We start from the raw sequence: 23,873 nt of genomic DNA on the forward strand, positions 1-23,873 counted from the left end.
AGTATGATTTGGTACAGCTTGAATTCAAGAGTTAGCAATATTTTAAAATAGTAATAAATAAATACATGACGACTGAAGTTTTACTTTGTGTCTCTGCCTCTAACCCAGTCCACTTTTACTCAGAGAAACCTTAATAAACTTATCACCAGATAACTATCTTTTCTTACTTCACTACTCACGCATCGTAATCTGGGCACTTAAACCTAGAACAGAACACTTGCCCATCACACTGGCCAAGTTACCACTATGACCACAATAGCTAAGACAACTCCGATCACATTATTGGCACACAACAATGTAATGAAATTATTTATTTCACCCTGTAATTTAAATTTCAAAATTAAATGTTTTCCATTGCCCCAGTGAGGCAAAACAATACAAACTTTGTGACAAAATTACAGTTTTAAATGCTTTTCAAACATTCATTTTGTAAAAAGATCTTTTGCAATGGAGTGCAACCCCCAAAAAAATGAATTTGTGATTCAGGTAGAGCATGCAGTTTTAAACAACAAAAGAAAGCCTATTGCGGAGATGGCTTAAGAAAACAGGCCATCCCCACAAAGTTTTAACTCTGCCCCTCCCCCAACACGGGCTAAGGCGCAGAGAGATTATGCTCAAGATGGGGGGCATACCCAGGTAAACAATTATTCCCAAAGAGATGAACTCCCACAAAATAATTGGTATCCCCGTAAAAGTAAATACCAAAATTGGCAAAAATATTCTCAGGGTAACCAGACACCCCAAGTAAATAGTGCTCCCCAAAATATTAAAGCTGAACAAGTTGAACCCCAAAGACAACCACGTCAAAATAGGAGAAATAGCTATGATTCTAAGGGATCCCAAGGATCCAGGAATCAATACCCTGGGATATAAAAATCGGTCCATGGGTAAAGATAGTTTGTCCATTCAAGTGGGCAACTCAGTATGAAAGTTAGTCAATTATGTACACTATTTACTAATATGAGCCAAGCTTTTACGACTCAGCACCCTAATAATCCTATTTTAGGGGTACAGCCAGTGGCCAGCAGTGGGGGCCACAGGCACAGTCATAAATACTGCAGTATTACCCGAGAGAGGGGGGAGAGATATACCAAATGGAATAATAAATGTCAATAATGGTACTAATCATATTCTCTCCCTACAGACTGGAAACGGTCGATTTAGCTGTGATGACGAGCAAACTCAGCCTGGAAGCTCTAACAAATCTCTTCCTTTGCAGCATTCTCTTAACCTTATTTCCACAGATGCAGTACACAAGAACCCAGTCAACCATATTATAGAGGGGACAGGTAAGAATGAAAGTTCTTCTGCATCAGGTAACACGGCGGATTCAGGTAACCCGTGGCGAAGCCCACAGATGTGTAATCATGCCAATTTTATGTGTGAAATGGTAGAAACTGCAGAGAAATATGTATTAGCTGAGCTCCAGGATTCAGTTTTCAACCCTATCATGGGATTAATTTATACTGGATCTCAGGCAACTATTTTATCCCACAGGTACTACACACAGCTAAATCAGCGAACACCCCACAAACCTACAATAAAAGAATTTGATGGTTCACTAATAGGTGTTGGGGGTGACTCTCTAAAAGTATACGGTACAGCATGGTTAAAATTGAAACTGGGGAACAAGGTAATGACACCCTGTCATTATAATGGATCTGCCAACTGATCGTTTAATAATTGGTAGTGATCTCCTGAAAAGGTTGAGCACCATAATTGATTGCATAAATAATGTATTTTGGTCACAAGTAAAAAGGCCTATTAATTATTAGTGATCTGTTATATCTCGCACCAGGCATAATTGTCACATGGTGGAAGAGAAACCAGATGCTGTGGAGATTCATTTCAAGAATAACTCTACCTGAAATCACTATCCTACAAATAGATGATCAGACTCCTTTAAGTGGCACTGATGATAATACTTTTAAAATTTCACTGGAAAGATAGCAAATATTTCCTTAGATGGCGATGTATTAACCATATCTCTCCACAAGGGGGACCCTAAATCTCCTAAAGGGGGAGGCCAAACTCAATACCTCGCAGGGATTGAGAGAGTTAAGGATGACCTATTTATCCCTATGCAAGTGCATGAACTTGGTAAAACCAAATATGCTAAACTGAACTTAAAACAGTACATAAGCGAAGGTTTATTAGCGCAGATCTCTCAACCTAAGGTGATTAAAAATCTTTCTCCCCAAGACCACTGTGACCATGGCCTGGATGACAGGTCTGAAAGCTATAATATCACAGCTAAGTGTTAATTATCTATATCCATAGGTAATAAATCAGCGAACTACCTGTTTTTAGTTTTACATACTCCCCATAATCAAATATACATTGGCAATGATCTCTTACATAGATATGCCATACAAATAGATTTGATTAACCTTTGCCTCTGGAGCAGGTTAAGGGGGGACCCTAAAGTATTTCTGGATGAAAATGCCGCCCTAAAATCAAACCAGCAAATGCCATATGCTATAAATATGCAGGTGTCTAACGATGATATAATCCCTGCTGGGGCTGACAGATTCCTCTTACCCTTACAGGTAAAAAGAGGTCAGAAATTAAAAACTTCTGAAACACTAAATTTGCCTCTCCCATAGAATGCAAAATCTGTGTATAACAATGACCCATACTCCTTTGGTAAATTTTGGAACTATTCCACTACATGTTATTGTGCATAACATGACCCCACAGGATATCCCCTTATCCAAGGGAACTACCATAGGACATGTGCTGGAATCAAGTTATTACACTTTTGGATTCCAGAATAATATAATTGGGATAATACCTGAAGGATATTTAACTGAAGAACAATTAATAGAACAATCATTTGCATCTATGCCAGAGGGACTATTTACAATTCTAGTTATCCCTTCAGCTCAGATGAAGGCATCTGTAAAATTGAAAAAGTCTCTCTAGTATTTGATCAGCCGATCAAAGCGCAAGAATACCCCAATACCCAGAGTCATGGGGGCAATGTAAATTATAATCAAGGGGATCTAACCTCTAGGTTGGAAGAAGCCTATGAAATAGGACAGCCTGAAATCTTTCCAGGATTTCAGCAAATAGTCGAAGAGCAAATATCTTTAGCTAATAGCTGTTCCAGTGATGATGAACGCTGACAGCTACGAGAACTCCTGATGGAGTACAAGGATATTTTTACTAGGGATTCTTATGACTGTGGGACTAGACTTGCACATTGCAAGAATCCAAACAGATCCCAATGCACCACCTGTCTTTGTTAAACAATACAGACTTCCTTTAGCCTCATATCATTCTCTTGCAGAAATCATAAGGAACCTGGAAGAAAGGGGTATAATCCGACACATGCACAGCTCTTATAAACAATCCTATTCTAGATGTTCTTAAACCCAATGGACAATGGCGTTTGTGCGCTGATTTAAGACAGCTAAACAAGCAAGTGTACATGTCTGGCTGGCCTGTGCCATACATTGACCAGTGCCTAGCACAGATGCAGGGATACAAAATAGTCACTGCCATTGATTGTGTACAGGGATATTGGACCATAAAGGTACATGAAGAGGACCAACATAAGCTTGCATTCTCGTTCCAAAAGGTCCAGTATGCATTCCAAAGACTCCCATTTGGATACATAAATTCAGGACATGAATTTGCTGTATTCATGCATAAGGCTATGCCTGATGCACTGGAAAGGGGGATCTTATCTTATGTTGATGATGTCTTAATCAAAAGCACAGACTTTGAAAAACACATCACAGAACTTAAACACGTCCTCAGCCACCTTAATAGGCCAGGTGTCAAATTATCCCTACAAAAAGCACAATGGTGCCGCTCTCGTGTAAACTTCTTGGGACAAGTTACTTCTGAAGGGTTAAATCCTCAGAATAAAAAGGAGGAAGCTATAATAAATTCTAAGAACCCAACTAACTTAAATGAATTGAGATCATTCCTGGGTATGACAAATTATTCACGCAAATATATTGATAATTATGCAGAATTAGCTAAATCACTGCTTCTTCTTCTAAAGAAGGCTGTGAAATGGCACTGGAGTGAGACTCAAGAGACACCCATCAAGGAGCTGAAGAGAAGACTCACTCAAGCACCTTGCTTAGCGTACCCCGAAGGGGGTAAACCTTTCTTCTTAGAGACAGGTTAAACAGATATAAGCATGAGTGCTGTTTTATACCAAAAGCATGATAATTTAAGCAAAGTCATTGCTTATGCGAGCAAAACTTTATCCCCAGTAGAAATAAAATTTAGCGATTGCGAAAAAGCCCTCTTATCTACTGTATGGGCTCTACAAAATTTCCTCAGCTACATACAGGGTGAGAAAATTATTGTAGAAACGGCCCACCAGCCTCTGCAAAGTGAGATAATAAGAGATGGGAATTTGTCTAATAGCCGCATAACACCTTGGACTCTTTCCTTACAAGGCTGGCTTTAGAAATTCGCTATAAGCAAAATAAAAAAGAATCCAGTCGCACAGGGGCTTGCTGAGCTCCACGACTGTACTGCTAAGGATCCTGGGGAAGAGTTATTAGAAGATGAATTCCTGGAGGAACAATTGCTTTCCCATATAAAATATATAATGAGGACCATTGCCAAACATTACCTTGGGTTTATGTTGATGGTTGTTCTTACCATGCCACTATTGAAAATGAGCGCAGATTGGTCGCTGGAATTGGTATAACCTGCCAACTTGGAAAAGGAATGGCATACAGAAAAGAAACAACAAACCAGTCAAGCATGGCAAGTTACTCTGCGAGACTGATAACCTAGTGGTATCCAATGGGTTAACCATACACTGGAAAAAGACCAAGAGTCATTCCAGGGTTCTAGGTCCTGATAAGGAAGGCAATGATCTTGCTGATTCATTAGCCAAACAAGGAGCCATAACTGGAGAACTCCTTAATATTGACCACTTAAAGGGACAGTTTACTCAAAAATTTTCTCCCCTTTAATTTGTTCCCAATGATCTACTTTACTTGCTGGAGTGTATTAAAATGTTTACAAGTAGCTCCTTTACCCTTATATTTGCATTTGAAATTGTTGATTTAGCATGTGGTATCCCCACCTATTCTGAAAGTTTGTGGCCGCGCGTACCAGCTATAGATAAGCTTTGTAAACACAGCCAGCAGAAGAAATTACACTCCCAGTGTGATATAGCAGAGATAAGGTAATAAAATGTTGATTTTCCATTGTTCTCTAAAAGTATTGGTGATTGTTTTAAGGACAGATATAAGATAAAGAAGCAGGTATATGTACACAATGTGATACAGTAATGAGATCTGATTATACCTACAAGCTCAACCCATTTTATTAGGTTGTGGCTTCAAAACACAAAATCAGAGCTTTAATATACACAAATAAGCCTTAAAAAGCTAATTTTCATACATTTTTTACTCTGCAGTTGGTAAAAAAGCAATTGTAAACACATTAAGGGAAAAACTATTTTACAGTATACTGTCCCTTTAATGGGTGCAGTCCAGGTAGAAGCCATTATCAGAAACCAGGCTAAACAACAGAGTGAGCCTAACCTGGTATAATGGAGTCAGGATTCTTCTAGTGAGGACCTGATCACTAGTCAAAAAGAAGACCCAATTGTAGGCATCTTTTATAAATACATAGAAGATTCTGAAAGCAACCCCATCTCAAAATTGGCAAGGAAGATCTTAGAATCTTAATGAAGTCCAGATAACAATTCAAGTTACAGGATGGTTTGTTAATTAGAACCTCCAAAACTGGCATCCAGCAATGGGTAGTACCCACCAAGTTCAGAGGTCTTAAAATCCTCAAAACGTTTGTGAGTGAAACGGGTAAAGACTGGGATGTAAAATTACCTCTAGTCCTAATGGCATTAAGAGCAACTCCAAGTAGTGCTACCAAGATGTCACCTTTTGAGTTGATGACTGGTAGAAGAATGGTTCTACCTCAGCATCTACTGTACTGTACATCAGACCAGAGCTTGATAAACGCTGCCAATACGCATCAATATGTGGAGAACCTAAGAAAGCACCTGCAATATGCCTTTGCATTTGCTCAAAGGAACTTAGAGAAGGCTGAAACTGCCACTAAAACCTATTATGATCTCAAAACGTCCAAAAAGGAATATGAAATAAATTAAAAAGTTTATCTTTATAACTTTGGAAGAGATCAGGTTAAGGATAAGAAATTTCTTCCATCATGGAAGGGTCTTTTTGCCATTACCGACAAAATATCTCAGCAGGGCCTCCAAATAATATGCATTTTATTGGGGGTTTGTTTTAAAGAATAATGATTAAATATATTGTATTATAACACAGCCATATACTGACAAAATGTTCTCTCTCTTTGTATCTTTAGTTAAAAAGCAGGGACATAAGATCAGGAGCCGGCACATATCTGGAGCCCAGAGGGAGAAGTTTTTTTCCACTTTCTGCAATGAGATTTGTTTAGTGAAAAAAATTCTGCAACTCATTTTAAAATACATTTTAAAAATGTATAATATATATCAGCAGATGAAAATTGCATTTCAAATAAGCTGCAGAGAAAAAAAAAAAGTTTGTTAAGTTTTTAATATGTCTATTTAATACATTTGTTACCTTTGTAACATCACATAATGATAAGGTAAAAATGTAGTAATAAAAAGGTGCAATGCTCACAACAATGTCTTACATTCAGGAGTCACATGCAACATCCGTTTTTTTATTTGCCTAGTTGTTAAATTATTGTCTTCCTTTTCATCTGGGAGGTTATCCCGCCCACATTCCATGATAGCAGATTAATTGTGTCTATTCCCATTAAATACCTTACTCAATGTTGAAGGGACAGTCAAGTCCAAAAAAAACATTTCATGTTTCAATTAGGGCATGTAATTTTAAACAACTTTCCAATTTACTTTTATCACCAATTTTGCTTTGTTCTCTTTGTATTCTTAGTTGAAAGCTAAACCTAGGAGGTTCATATGCTAATTTCTTAGATCTTGAAGGCCGCCTCTAATCTAAATGCATTTTGATAGTTTTTCACCACTAGAGGGCATTAGTTCATGTGTTTCATATAGATAACATTGAGCTCATGCACGTGAATTTACCATGGAGACAGCTCTGATTGGCTAAAATGCAAGGTCTGTCAAAAGAACTAAAATAAGGGGGCAGTCTGCTGAGGCTTAGATACAAGGTAATTACAGAGTTAAAATGTGTATAATTATAACTGTGTAGGTTATGCAAAACTGGGGAATTGGTAATTAAGGGATTATCTATCTTTTAAAACAACAAAAATTCTGGTGTTGACTGCCCCTTTAACTATATAGAGTACAAAAAAATAATAATAATAAGGGAGTACACACCACACCACACAATACCCTGACAAACCATTTATAAACACAGACTCATTCGTAGTCAGTGGCTCCGTTACTATCTGTACTAATCTTACAACCAGCCTCTGTCTACCTAATCTAATCTATCTGATTTGCAGAAACATACTGCTTCTGTTATATTATTAAGCATATGAGATTTCCCTTCTCTTACCACAATAAGTTTAGCCAGATAAATCAGTCTAACATTAAAATTCGCATTCATCAGTTTAACAAAAAAAGGGGGACATCTCTCTTTTTGCAAGGGTCTCAGCTGAAAAATAAGTTTGTGCAGTCCAATCATAAAAGGATTTAACTTTCTATAATGTCTTAAAAAAGGATTTTGTCCTGAAAATTAACAAATTTAAAAATGACCGGTCTAGGTTTCTGGATACCCTCCACAGTCCCTCTATTAACGCCTATTCTATGGGTTCTTTCAATCTGAAATATCAGGATAGGGGGTTGTATTTGTAGCAAATGTGGAAGTGTAGATAAATCAAAATGCATTATATCCTGAAACTCGGCTATTTCAGGAAGGCCAATGATTTTGAGGTTATTCCACCTGGAGCGGTCCTCCAGATCCTCTATTCTAGCTTGTAAAGTCGCTAACATCTTACTCTGGGCGATCAGATTGGGTTCTTGCACATTGACCTTATCTTCAAGGTCTGAGACCCTTGTCTCTACTTCATCTAGCCTAGATGCAAATTTTCGAATTTAATTCGTAAAGCTATTTATTTCTGTCTTAATTTCTCTTAACTTGATCTAATTGGGGGGTAAGTATTTTTGCAATTTCAGACACTAGTTCCGACATGTCAAAATTAGCTACTGTAGGAGCACTACGCTCCTGCAAAATGTCAGAGCTAGAATCAAGGTTCTTACTACCGTTTTTGTCTTTCTGTTTTGGTGGCATAACTGGGGAACAGCTTTTTGCTTGAGCTATGTATCTTTCCATGGGCCCTTCCCAAAGTGGCAAATTATACCAAAAATGATTCAACCTCCTATCGTATGTAGTGAGTAAGTGCAATAAATACTAGTCAAAGGATATTATTGGCTAACAACGGTATATGCAGGAAAGAATACAGATAGATCTCTAAGCCAGGATGTCTTAATAGAATCCAAGAGTTACAAACGCTTCTGCTATTATATCTGCTATAGCTTCTAATTAACCACTTGTGCCTTATATCAAAAATAACCCTTTCCCCCTCTCGTTTCTGAATTCCCTTCCCTTCTTTTTCTTCTTATTTTTGTTTTAAATAAGCATATAAATGTGCAATAAACCAACCACTTAAATTAGTGCCAACTCAATCATAAAGTTAAAGCATTGTGTACTTATACTATAAATGCAAGGAGGATATAGGTGAATCCCCCATGCCACACTACCTTAATGAGTTCCAAACCTTATAGTAGATTAAAAATTATTACTGCTATAAATTGAAACCCCATATATCTTATATCAACAGTGATTCTCAAACCAAACCATGAAAAGTTGTGCTACTAAGCATTTAGCTTAGTATATATTCAATCATGTATTAGTGACAGTATACGCTTGTGCAGTCCAAGCAAAATAAATTAATATCTGTGTATATATTCTTGTGCAACTTTAAAGAAACAAAGCCCTATCAGGCTGGGCCACCATCATCTATACCAGCTGCTATATGCTCAAATAGTAGGTAACAGTCAGCCTCAGGTATTTTAGATACAATATAGACCCTTGTACTAGATCCGTTATTTAGACAAAATAGCCTTTAAGCATTACTTGACACTCAGAGATTACAAATGAAATTCAAAAGAATATATAGATGCAAAGAATTGGAGTCAGACACCCCAAATTATACAAGCACCAATCCTTAAATACTTATTGGCCTACTGGTAAACCCAAAATTATAACTGGGTCCAATATGTCCAGCTCTGTTATGCAGTATATCAAATAAACAGCTTCAGGCTGGTCTATCTTAGGTCGCCACCGCCGTCTATGGCCCTTCAGTAAGCCTGTGCGATTTCCGGGTCATCCGATATGCGTCACCCCCGCCGGGACCAATGAGATGGAGTATAACGGTTAGAACTGACGAACCCGGCAAGGGGGGCCTGCTTGTACGTTGTCCCCTCCTATTGGGCTGTGTGTGTGCAGCTTAGTCGCTTCACCAGAGGTCCGACTGAGGGTCCCATATGCCAGTTACAATGACTGCTATGTATGCTCAGGGGACGCGGGATTTGCCCGTCCCCTGGTTAACCAGGTAATTGTAGTGCAGCTTGCAGAGCTGTAATGCGGCTTTAGAGGCTGTAGAGGGTAATATTGCCAGTTGGTAAGTTTGAGCTGCAGTGCCCAAAAAGTACAGAGAGCCTTAGGTAATGTCTGTAGTTTTGTAATCTGTATATGCCGGTGAGTAGTGGAGTTGCTTCAGCCACAAAGCCTCACTGGGCAAGCAAGACTACCGCCTCAAGGACCCAAAGATCCACTGTCCAGGCCGGCTACCACGCCGGCCAAGACACACTATGATGGGGGATGGTGAGTGTCTCGTTCACATCGAGACCAAGAGCCTCAGCGTCTTACTCGCTCTCTTCCCCCAACAGGAAGCCCTGCATCACCATATATAATTTTAAATGCAATGAAATATTTTGGTTTAAAACGCTACTCCTGCAGAACTGTAAAGTTACAGACGGTTTAACACTATTTGAAGTCTGTTCTCTGGACAACAGTATAGGTATGTAAAAATCACATAGCTCAGGGTGTGATATCCAAAACCAGATTACATTTATCAAGGCTCATAGTTATTTCTGTCAAATTAAAAAAGGTACTAAAATGCAAAATGACACTACCAAAGTACAACAAAGCAATGCTTTTTTTTTTTTAATAATCACATCTCATTCTGAACTTATTACATTTTTTACCAAAGCACTGAACTTCATTTGTTTAAACAAGATTAATCTTCCAGTACAAAAGATAAAAATGATATGTACAATACTGTAGAGTGTGACTTCTGTGATTTCATAAGACTTACAAACTAGCAAACATTTTGCAAAGTTGGCAGGTCAGCTGAGAATACAAACAATCTACAATTAGAAGCCATGCTGTAGAATAAAACGTGTCTGCACATTATGAGGATGAAAAAGCCCTGTGTTGCCAAGGTTAGGGAAATACATTCTAATTTTTTTTAGTTAATTATATTTCCTTAGTGTAGCAATCCGTAAATCAGTCAATTTAACACACGAACCACCCAATATAACAATAAAAGCTACTTTGGCGCAGATGCCTACAATTCAGTCTTATTCTCGTTGAGTTTCCGGTCTTCAATAATACGCCTACACAATGTCATAAATCTAAATACTAATAAATATCGCTACTCACTTATTTCTATTACACGTGCAAGGCCCCTCCAGACACGTCACTCAAGTAATAAAATGTTTTCCTAGTAGGTCTCACACTTGCATAAAAAAGTGCTCCGCCCCTGTGTGCGATAGCATTTCACGAGTTCTAGCATCAGCGTAGGATATCACAAACGTGTAATATAAATATAACATAAGCAACTGAAATTAATCTGTATATTGTCCTGTGGAAACCCTGGCTGGTCGTGAAGCAAGTGAAAACATAACAGGAACAACAACAAAAAACGGAGGAGCAGATTGGAAGAGACTGCAGCAAGAGTTTTGGACCGATACCTTAAGGAATTCGGCATATCAGCCCTAAAAATTGTCTGCCCCGATTTTTTGTCAACCCCTAATAAGATTGCTGTCAAAAAGGCAAATGTGTGATTCTTTATCATTATATATAAATTGTGACAAATACAAATCTAAATTTACAAATACATCTTTTTTGTGGGAAATACATTTTTTTAGAATACAAATCTTAAATTTGAAATACAATGGGTTGTTTTTTTTGGAAGTACAATTTTATTTTTTGATATACAACACAATTTTGTCTTTAGGAAGTACACTTTCAGCATGTGTCAAAACACTATAAAAAATAAATGCTAGTTCCCATTTTTCTATCACAGCAAGTCAGTTCAGCAGTTTGCTTGGGAACTAGCTACTGCTTTGCTTTAAATTAAATGTGGAGAAACAACAAAACACAATAGCATCATCTCAGGTAAACTTTTAACATCATGTAACATACAACACGGTTTAAAATTTTAAAAGTGATAATTCTCAAAATTTCTCCACATTTAATTGAAAGCAAAAAAGACTGCAGTGACATCACAAGTCCTTTAGCAAAATGTGAACTAGCATTTCTTTTTTACAGTGTTTTGATACATGCTGAAGTGTAATTCCATTTTTTATTTTTTTTAAATTGTACTTCCAAAAGAAAACAAACTGTACTTTAAAAAAAAATAAAAAAAATATATATATATATATATATATATATATATATATATATATATATATTATATTTCCATAAAAGAAAAGTGCACTTCCAAAAAAATAATTGTATTTGTACATTTAGATTTGTATGTCACAATTTATGTACGATAAAGAATCACACATACTTTCCTTTTTGATAGCAATTTTATTCCATACCCAGATATCTCTTCAAAAAGAATATACTGTGTGAACGATGCAAATTTGATAAGTAAATTTAAACTTTTATTAAAACTGTATGTTCTGTCTGAATCACAAAATAAAACGTTTGGGTTTTATAGCCCTTTAAATTCTAAAGAATAATGAAACAACTTTGCAATTTACTTTCATTATTTATTTTAGCTTTGTAAATAGAGGATTTTATTATTCTTAGAACTTGAAATTCACCCTGCTGACATATTAAAGGGACAGTAAATTTAGAAGATAATGTTCTATAATTCTGCACATAGTGCAGAATTATATAACATTATCTTACCGGCAGCTTTCTAACTCAAAAGCATTGCAAGATGTTTTTATTCCAAAATTGGACGTACCTGGTCTCCACTCCAGGCTCTACTAAGCGAGTCTTGTTTTTCAAAAGCGCTTTGCGGGTGCGCTGTCTAGTCAGAGCGCCTGATTGCACCATTGAACCAAATGTAGCTTGCTCCCGCTACCAGACCAGAGTGGGAGCGAGCTACATTACGTTCAATGGCGCAATCGGGCACCCTGTGACTAGACAGCGCGCCCGCAAAGCTCTTTTTAAAAACTAGACCCGCTTAGTAGATCCTGGAGCGGAGACCAGGTAAGTCCAAATTTGGAATAAAAAATCTTGCAATGCTTTTGAATTAGAAAGCTGCTGTTAAAATAATGTTATATAATTCTGCACTATGTGCAGAATTATATAGCATTATTTTGTAAGTTTACTGACCCTTTAAGACTAACTCTGCTGCATATATTTCCCTTATTAGATGTATCTAATAGCATTAAGACCATGACCAGCCTTGTTGTCTGCAAATGGTGGGCAGATATTGGCTATTATTATTATCAGTTATTTGTTGAGCGCAAACAACAAATGCAGTAAAAAGGATGCTTATTTGTAGGTATGGGAATATTTTTGGGATTCAGTATTTGTTTGCTAAATAATTGCTGAATATGGCCTTCTGGAAAAAAACAACAGCAGATAGAAGGTAAACGCTGCACCCTAACCTAAATGTGGTCCTGTACCACTGGACTTATTGTATACAGTGTTCTCCACAGTACATGTTGCTAGCTGGGTGGCATTATAAAGTAGCCAGGTGGGGGTAGTGTAATACTTCGTAATATTATTACATTTTTGATATCCAAAAAAACAAACAAATTATTTGCATAATTTAACTTAAATTAATTTAATAATAATTTGGGCCGGGTGGTGCACATACTAAAATGGGTATGGGAGAACACTGGTATATATTATTAATTAAAGGAGATATATATATATATATATATATATATATATATATATATAAAAATTAAAATATTGTGTTAGGAAGTTAGTCAATCATCACTGATTTACATGATTGATTCTCAGCTTATTGAATTCTGGCACAAGATGTTACAGGTCATGGGTGTTACAGAATTTGGGTTTATTACCACAGCGCTATTTACTGCTACATTGTGTATATTGATGAAAGCTACTACATATAATACAGACTGTGACTTGGTTGGCACTGCAGTACCCATTTGTATTCACCGATAACCTACAGTGAAGTCATATAAAGATCAGATATATTTATTCATAGATTTTGAATAAAGTATTCATATTTTTACTGCATTTGATGTCACACGCTCACTCATATTGCATGGATAATATGTTCAATGAAAGTGACCAATGTTCCTACATTATCTCTAAAAGTTTTTAATAAAATAGTCTGGAAAATAACGGTAATTACATATCATGAAAACACTACAGCATTTCAAAGTACAATGCTGAGATCATAAGCTGAGATCATAACGCACTCAGCATTGGCGTAAATATTTTTGCAGCAACCCAATATTGTGCCGACTATGTGATTTCTGAGTTGCCCCCGACTCTGTGATTGATTTCTGAGTTGCCCCCGACTCTGTGATTGATTTCTGAGTTGCCCCCGACTCTGTGATTGATTTCTGAGTTGCCCCCGACTCTGTGATTGATTTCTGAGTTGCCCCCGACTCTGTGATTGATTTCTGAGTTGCCTCCGACTCTGTGATTGATTTCTGAGTTGCCCCCGACTCTGTGATTGATTTCTGAGTTGCCCTATTTATCTTAACCCATAATTGTTACGACGATAAACACTGATTAAAACTTTGCACTGACTGACCTGCTGCTTAGTTTCATGCTGATATATAGCGAATGCAGACACACGTGGGCCTTCCATAGCGACCACGCATCAGCTTTTCCGGTTTCTGATTGCATTGGTATTGGCACGTACCACTTTCGTCAGCTGCCAGGAGTACGTCTGTTGACGTGGGTAGAAAAAAAATGTATACGGTGCCCTCTAGTGGTAGGCTGTCATAATTACATTGTAGGAGGATTTTTTTTCTAACTGCAGTAACAGTTTGTGTAAGACAATTAAAGGGACACTGAACCCAATTTTTTTTCTTTTGTGATTCAGATAGAGAATGCAATTTTAAGCAACTTTCTAATTGACTCCTATTATCAAATTGTCTTCATTCTCTTGGTATCTTTATTTGAAATGCAAGAATGTGTTTAGATGCCGGCCCATTTTTGGTGAACAAACTGGGTTGTTCTTGCTGATTGGTGGATAAATGCCTTCTTTTTCAAATAAAGAAAGCAAGAGAACGAAGAAAAATTGATAATAGGTGTAAATTAGAAAGCTGCTTAAAATTGCATGCTCTATCTGAATCACGAAAGAAGAAAATTGGGTTCAGTGTCCCTTTAAATATGACTTTACAGCTGTGTGGGTATTTTCATGGGCGTGTTGCTTGTTTGGGGCCGTTTTCCACAATATGTTCCAGCTAAAATGTATGCTATGTGTACGTTTGTTTCGTAAAACCATGTCTGAAAACAATAAGGAAACGAACATTTAAATATAAACTTAAAGACTTGGAGGAAATGTAAAATATATAAATCACGCAAACATAGATGCAAGGCAGCAGTAGTGCAATAATAGAAACCTCAACATATTAGAGCATTTTTTTTGCACTTTTAGTTCCTTTCACAAGAATCGTTTAAGTAAGTAAGGAATGTTCCACCCCTCTTGTTTTTTTAAAGGTTTTGGTTTTACAGCAATTTATTTATTCTTATTTAACAGTGTTCTACCCAGATTTAATGGGCACACCACCCGGCTGATTTTTCCAGCCACCCATCTAAAATGAGTTAACATACTTTTCCAAACTTTGTTACGCAGATTATCATTAAATCAATTTATCTTCAATTGTTCAGTTGATTTGAGCATTGGATGGTTTGAAAAATTAAACTCTCATGATTCAGATAGAACATAGAATTTTAATTTAGTTCTGTTATCAAATTTGCTTAGTTCTTTTTGTCTGGGCATCTGTAAATGTCAGTGGAAAATACACACACACACATATATATATATATATATATATACACACACATATATATATATATATATATATATATATATATATATATATATATATATATATATATATATATATAAGATAAAGTAAGTATGAAATCTCTCAACTAGTAAGTTTGAGCATGCTCATGCATCACACTCTATGTATTCCACATCTGAAAACAAAGGATTGTTTCCAAAGATGTCCTGCTGAGGTGTGAAGCTAAAATCCCTATCAGATTGTCACTGACCCCTATTTCTACTCTGAAACCATCTATATTTTTGTGTGTTGTAAATCTTGGATCAAGCGTGAGGATTCCCTTTCCTGATTACAATGCATCCAGGTGAGAACAAAGAAACTAAGCATTTGGTCAGTTAAAGGGACAGTAAAGTTAAAACTAAACGTTCATGAATCAGATAGGGCATGCAATTTTAAACAACTTTCCAATTTACTTTTATCATCAAATTTACGTTGTTCCCTTGGTGGCATTTTTAAAAGCTAAAACTAGCTAGGCTCAAAGTGATTTCTAAACAGTTGAAAACCGCCTCTTAGTTTAGAGCATTTTGAAAGTTTTTCACAGTTAGACAGTGTTAGTTCATGTGTGTCATATAGATAATATTGTGCTCACTCCCGTGAAGTTCTTTAGGAGTCTTCACTGATTGACTACACTGCATGTCTGTCAAAAGCACTTAGATAAGGAGGCTGTCTGCAGAGGCTTAGATACAAGGTAATCACAGAGGTAAAAAGTATATTAACATTACTGTGTTGGTTATGCAAAAACAGGGAATGGGTAATAAAGGGATTATCTATCTTTTTAAATAAGAATTTTTTTTGTGTAGACTGTCCCTTTAATGAAAACTGGTTTTAAAACCCAGGAAAGTAATAATTAACATTTACTTGATGATCAAATGTTAAACCACCAACCTCTGTTGTAGACAAAGTTCTGCACTATTTCCTGATAAGCTAACATATTATGAGCTAACAGACAGTTACTTCAAAAGCGAAATTAGCATTTTGAAACCCCTCAGATGTGTATACCCAAAATGAGTGATAAACTTATCAGACATGGCTTAAATCTATGCAAAGATATGGGGCCCCTATTGTGTTTGAATCCACAAATTCTAGTCAATGGAAGTTTGGCCAGGCAAAAACACATGTTTACAGTGTAGCTAATTGAATTCAATTTTTTTTATATACAGCTGATATAATTTTGTCTCTTGTAGAACAATGTGTAAAATGCTGGGTTTCATATGAATATGGGAGATTGTGGACCTAAGAAGCAGAGACAAATAACATTCATATTAGATAAATATTTGCTGAGATTGATAAATATTGCAAATAGATATATGAATGTTTAACATTTCTAACAATTATTTCTTTCATTTCAGGCACCTAGTTAGTACACAGATAATTGGTATTTTAAATAATATCCTATGTGTTTTATACACTTAAAAAGAAACATACAGATATGAAATATTAATCTGTATGGGATAATCATCCAATGTAGATATAATTGTGTGAAAACCACATATATTTGCTGATCTCAAAGCATGTATGTTATGTTGAGCGGATGGCTGAAGAAGGAAATTGAATCCAGGATAAAGATATTATAATCCTTAAATTGTTTCATAGAAAATATGGTTTAAATGCATTTTATACATTATAAGTGAAATACATTCACATCTGGTTTTAAAATGATCAGGAAAAATTATACTGTGTGACCCATGTGTATTTAAACATGTAACTTATTAATATAAAGAAATTATGGCATTTTAAATGAACATTTTTAAAGAAATGTTTTTACTGTATAGAAACAATTAAAATGAAACTGTCTCTGTCTGCTGCCCCCGATGGCCAAAATCCAGTATTACAGCCAAAAGATTTGACTGTTAAAGATGCGTTTCCATAGTAACCATGCATTGCCAGGAAGTCAATGAAAGGAGGCGTCTCCTAAGTTGACCTATGGGATTTCAGATCCGAAGGGCCAACCCAATTCACCAATGATGGTACAGAACAAAAAGGGGTGGGGTTATATCACAGGATAAAACCCAAAGCATATGATAGTAAAAGGTGGCTGCTGTCTGTCTGCTAACTGGTAACTGAAATTGGCTGCGTTTGATACAGTTATTAAAAGGCATAATAGCTACCCTTACTTCTCCACATTGCAAAACTCTATTTTTGTATTCTGAGGTGAAATTGGACCTGTTGAGAAATATTGGAAGCTGAATATCGATTTGGTGATTTTTGGTAAAGTATAAGAGGTTGCTAAATATAAGTAATATTCAAATCAAAGGTATTTAGTAATTATAATCAAATAGCAGGTCTAAAAGAACAAATTGTATTTTAACCTTGTGTTTCATAGTCCTGTACAGTGTTTAGCTTGTCTTTTGTATGCTAAGTAATTTATCTTTGCAAATATATAAATATATTTTAGAATTTGTCTTAACTGTAGGTAAATAAGAATTTATTTAAACATAGATACATTGGGGCCTATCTATCAAGCTCTGAATGGAGCTTGAGGCCCCGTGTTTCTGGCGAGTTTTCAGACTCGCCAGAAACAGCAGTTATGAAGCAGCGGTCACAAAGACTGCTGCTCCATAACCCTGTCCGCCTGCTCAGAGCAGGCGGACAGACATCGCCGGAAATCAACCCGATCGGGTTGATTGACACCTCCCTGCTGGCGGCCCATTGGCCGCAAGTCAGCAGGGGGCGGCGTTGCACCAGCAGCAATTGTGAGCTGCTGGTGCAATGCTGAATACGGAGAGCGTATTGCTCTCCGTATTCAGCAAGGTCTGGCTGACCTGATCCGCACTGTCAGATCAGGTCCGCCAGACCTTGATAAATAGAGGCCATTGGCATTTAAACTGACTGTTTACATTAAGAATATATATATAACTCTTGGTGTTTTAATTAGAGTGTATATTGTTCTATTGTTTAATTAAGCACTGTTAAAGTATAATTCTGAATGTTAGTGGCTTACATCTTGCTATATTATTGTGAGATTTTAATGAAACTCAATTGTGAATAAGGCTAGTTCTAAAGGTAAACTTTTATGATCTTTGCATAGCATATTTTAATAATTTAAATGTGTATAGTATTGATTCATATCTGGTTTTCTACAAATATATTTCAATGTGTCTATAAATTTTAACTAATATAAAGAATTCAGGAATTTACATTAATTTTATTGTCTTGGTATATGCATTTTTATTGGGGGTTTATTTTAAAGAATAATTATTAAATATATTGTATTATAACCCGGCCATATACTGACATTTTGGTATTTTTTATTGAAGAAGAGTAAAATTAGGTAGGCTTATAAGAGCTCAGGAGTGTGCACATCTTTAGTACTCTATGGCAGCAGTGTTTTGCAACTTAATTTGTAGCTTTGTTATACAATTTGTAAAAACATTGCTTCCATTAACCCTTTGATGACAGGGACCAATGATGGGATTGGGTCGGGTCGGGGGGCATCCCTATGACGCTAAGCACGCTCTCCAGACCACAATCACATCCTGGAAGCGCCGTAGGCTTTAGGACAGCCAAAAGGCTAGGACGTTCTATTTTGTCCTAGCGGCACTAAAGCCCAGCGTGGTTAGGAGGGAATAGAATATCATAACAGTGCTAAAAAGTTAAAGGGACATTCTGGTCAAAATCTAAATGCACAAAGATAAAGGGCATCTTTAAATTAAAACATAATTGCAATATACATGTATTGGCATATATGCTTCTAGTAAAAACTATCACTGTTGTAGTGTTAAAATTTTTCTCTGGACATGCATGTGAAGCATAGCTAGATATTCTTAGTGCACAAGCATTTTAAAATCTGCAGCTGCTGAGAGCGCCAGTGGGGCTTGTATCATATCAGCAATTAGCAAACTGAGTCATTACTAGATGGTACAAGTGGTCACAGGGAACAAATTTACCAAGTTCAAATATAGACCATAACATCAGGAGTTACTGAACTTATCTTTGAAACACTACATAATTATTATCTACAGAATTACTATGATATCTTATATAGAAGATTAAAGTATAATCAGTAAAATACTAGATATGACCTAACACTCTACAGTGGTCTTATACAAGAATATTTCTATATTGATATTTAATTACAATTACCTAATAGCACCTTTGCTGTTGAGACTACTAACAAGATTTTTCTGTAAACCGATTATAAGTTGATAACTAATGACAAGTTATATAGCTTGTTATCTTTGAATAAAATTATATATGTACTCTGAGGACAACTGCTTTGACAAACTGAGTAATAAACATAAGTAATTGAATATTACATTTATATCTTATCAACACGTAACAAGGACTATAAATAGGCCCTATTGTAAGCATACATTCAATTACATTATACAGGTATAAATACCCTGAGCTAACCAGAATTACATCTATCTGACATTCTTATTCTTATATTCCACTAGATTTGATACAACCTAGGTGGAATTATACATATCAACCACTAGTTTTCTAGGGTTTTTAAATGAGCCCAATTTTTAATTTATTACAAATAAAGTTGATGTTTTAATAAGTTTTTTTCTCTTACGCAAAGTAACCACACATACGTCTATAATTTAAGACTTTAGGGAAGAGAGTGCTATCTATGTGTACACTTTTTTGCAACTTCTTTATTTGTATGAGAATCAATTAAAATTAGTGCACAGCACCTCAAGGGCAATATGTATTATCAATAAGGCCAAGACAGTACGATTAAAAGCCCTACCCCTTATACCTATAGGAGTGCCATCACCCCCCCCCCCCTTTTTCTAGATGGTACAAGCACCTTAGGCTCTCTGACCAAGTGCTGTGTTTAAAATGCTGGTGCACGGTGCATACTTAAATACACCTTTGAAACAGCTATAGTTTTTAATAGAAGCATTTTTGCTAATACATGTATATTACAAAAATGCTTCTGTTCAAATCTGAAATTCATCCATATGGATTCCAATTTTAGCTGGAATGTCCCTTAAAGTACTAAAGACACACATTTATTGCCTACCCGTGAGCTCATATGTGACTACCTAGTTTTACTTCTCAATAAAAGATACCAAGAGAATGAAGCACATTTGATAGAAGTAAATTGGAAAGTTGTTTAAAATTGCATGCTCTGTTCGAATTATGAAACTTAATTTTTTACTGTCCCTTTGAGTAACATTTATAAATAACCTTCGCCTACATTACGAGTTTTGTCGGTAAGGCTGTGCGGTGCTAACGCGCAGTTTTCCCTCACCGCTCACCACAGACAACGCTGGTATTACGGGTTTTTAGAAACCCGGCGTTAGCCGCAAAAAAGTGAGCGTAGAGCAAAATTTAGCTCCACATCTCACCTCAATACCAGCACTGCTTACGTTAGCGGTAAGCAGGTAAAACGTGCTTGTGCACGATTTCCCCATAGGAATCAATGGGGGAGAGCCGGCTGAAAAAAAACCTAACACCTTCAAAAAAGCAGCGTAAAGCTCCTAACGCAGCTCCATTGATTCCTATGGGAAACAAAAGTTATGTCTGCACCTAACACCCTAAAATGAACCCTGAGTCTAAACACCCCTAATATTACACTTATTAACCCTTAATCTTCCGCCCCCGACATTGCCGACACCTGCATAACATTATTAACCCCTAATCTGCCGCTCCGGACACCGCCTCCACCTACATTATACTTATGAACCCCTAATCTGCTGCCCTCAACGTCGCTGAACCCTACATTATATTTATTAACTCCTAATCTGCCACCCCCAATGTCGCCGCAACCTACCTACACTTATTAACCCCTAATCTGCCGCCCCCAACGTCGCCGCAACGATATTAAATGTATTGACCCCTAAACCTAAGTCTAACCCTAACACCCCCAATTTAAATATAATTTAAATAAATCTAAATGAAATAACTAACATTAATTAAATTATTCCTATTTAAAACTAAATTCTTACCTATAAAATAAACCCTAAGGTAGCTACAATATAACTAATAGTTACATTGTAGCTAGCTTAGGATTTATTTTTATTTTACAGGCAACTTTGTATTTATTTTAACTAGGTAGAATAGTTATTACATAGTTATTAACTATTTAATAGATACCTAGTTAAAATAAAGACAAATTTAACTGTAAAATAAATCCTAACCTAAGTTACAATTACACCTAACACTACACTATAATTAAATTAATTACCTAAACTAAATACAATTAAATACAATTAAATTTTTTTATCTAAAGTACGAAAAAAACAAACACTAAATTACATAAAATAATAAAATAATTACAAGTTTTTAAAACTAATTACACCTAATCTAATCCCCCTAATAAAATAAAAAAGCCCCCCAAAATAATAAAAAGCCCTACCCTATACTAAATTACAAATAGCCCTTAAAAGGGCCTTTTGCAGGGCATTGCCCCAAAGTAATCAGCTCTATTACCTGTAAAAAAAAGTACAATACCCCCCCAACATTAAAACCCACCACCTAATCCCCCCTTAATAAAACCTAACACTAACCCCTTGAAGATCACCCTACCTTGAATAGTCTTCACCCAGCCGAAGTCCTCAATGAAGCTGGGCAAAGTCTTCATCGAAGCCGGCCAGAAGAGGTCCTCCAGACGGGCAGAAGTCTTCATCCAGGCGGCATCTTCTTTCTTCATCCATCCGGCGCGGAGCGGCTCCATCTTCAAGATATCCGACGCAGAGCATCCTCTTCCAACAAAGTCCAACTGAAGAATGAAGGTCCCTTTAAATGATGTCATCCAAGATGGCATCCCTTCAATTCCGATTGGCTGATAGAATTCTATCAGCCAATCAGAATTAAGGTAGAAAAAATCCTATTGGCTGATGCAATCAGCCAATAGGATTGAGCTTGCATTCTTTTGGCTGATCCAATCAGCCAATAGAATGCCAGCTCAATCCTATTAGCTGATTGGATCAGCCAATAGGATTGAACTTCAATCCTATTGGCTGATTGCATCAGGCAATAGGATATTTTCTACCTTTTTTTTAATTTTATTTTTTATTGAAGTATCAATCCAGGGTACAGAAAGAAAAAGGGAAGTCAATTGTCATCATTTTAGTTACATAATAGGGGAAAAACAAAAGAAAAAAAAACATTTCTTCATTACCACAGTGAATTAACACCTAGTAAACTTAATAGGTATAAACCATTGTGCAAAAAGGAAAACTACCAACCATGGTGCAAGCGTCAATGCAGAAAAGAAAGATAACATCTAAATCTTGATGCTAATAGCAGCTAACCTCGCTAACTACCTGGGGCTTCCTATGATGGTCAATCAGCCAAGCCCCAGAATGTAGGGGGAGGAGATTGAAAGATATGGGGAAAACAACAAGAGAAACAGAAAAATACACAAGCAAAAGAGGTCCCCTCCGAAAAAAAATTATACTTGCCAATTAGATGGAAGTAAACCAAGCTCCAATTGTTGAATAAACCAGGTAGATCCCCTAAGTGGGGCAATTAGCTGTAGTTGTGCATCTACAGGAAGGATTAATATTACTTTTTCCCATTTAAGAAAAAATCTTTGTATTGACTTATTCCTAGCGTCTCTTAAATTAAATTAAATTGTTCCATAGTAATCTGGTTATGTATTTTGTTTAGCAACTCCTTGAATTTAGGTTCCTGGGAGGATTTCCAATTCCTGAGAATGACATTGCGTCCCACTAAAATTATTGTGTTTATGAGCCTGATATTCGAGTAAGGTTCCTCATGATTTACAAGGAAAAAGACATGTCTCGGCTCGAGAGTAAAACTGCAGGCATTCACCTTATTCACCCAAAAACATACTTTACTCCAGAACTGCGACTCTTTAGGGCAGCTCCAGAAACAATGTATTTCGTCTGCATCCCTAGCATTACATTTAGGACACTTAACTTCTTTTTTATACCATTTTGTCATTTTGGCTGGTGTAATGTATAATAGATTTGTTAACTTGAAGTGCGATTCCTTCCAATCTATAAAAACTTGAGTTTGATAAATTAATCTAAAGCTTTGTAGAATATGTTTTCTAGTGAAACTTAGGGGGGACTTGTTCCATTTCCTCTCTAAATCACCAATATGTAACAACCCATGATACTTAATGAACAAATTATAGGGAATTGAGATGGAAACTTTCCCAGCGTGGTATAATCTAATCACGTCGTCTAAGTCCCCCAATGAGGGTCTAGTTTCATCCTCTTCTCGTAAAGTCCCGATCCAGTGTTGTGCCTGGAGATAAGCATAGAAGAAAGTTTTTGGTAAATTAAAATTAGATCTCAACTCTGCAAATGTTTTGATTACTAAGGATTCATTTACGCATATATCCTTTACATTTTTGAGGCCATTCCTGGCCCATGTGGAAAAAACTTTATATGTAAGCCCCGGAGGGAAATCCGGATTCCCTACTAAAGGAAGAAATTCGGATCTACGAAAGTTGATATGTAGCTCAGAGCAAACTTTTTGCCATGCCAGAATTATATACTTAAATGTATATAGATATGACACATTTACTGGCAAACTCGCAAATGAAATATGGATCAATGCTTTCAGAGAAAATGGAGCTACCAGATGTGTTTCTAATTCAAGAAAGGAAACATATTCTTTTTCTGATATCCAATCTAGTACAAATTTAACAAGTGCAGCATAGTTGTAAAACTGAATATTAGGCAATGCCAAGCCA

The 23,873-nt window shown here is 36.3% G+C and overlaps 1 protein-coding gene across 1 annotated transcript in view; it reads right to left on the reverse strand.

Moving 5' to 3' along the window:
- RIOX1 (ribosomal oxygenase 1) overlaps window positions 1-14,093 on the reverse strand; it is a 102,536-nt gene extending 88,443 nt beyond the window's left edge. Inside the window, exon 1 of the mRNA XM_053711918.1 lies at window positions 13,987-14,093. Within this exon, the coding sequence (XP_053567893.1) occupies window positions 13,987-14,043 (57 nt within the window). The 5' untranslated portion in view covers window positions 14,044-14,093. The remainder of the gene's footprint in view (window positions 1-13,986) is intronic.
- Between the last annotated feature and the right edge of the window lie 9,780 nt (window positions 14,094-23,873).

The sequence above is a fragment of the Bombina bombina genome, chromosome 4, assembly GCF_027579735.1.
Source record: "Bombina bombina isolate aBomBom1 chromosome 4, aBomBom1.pri, whole genome shotgun sequence".
Taxonomy (NCBI): Eukaryota; Metazoa; Chordata; class Amphibia; order Anura; family Bombinatoridae; genus Bombina; species Bombina bombina.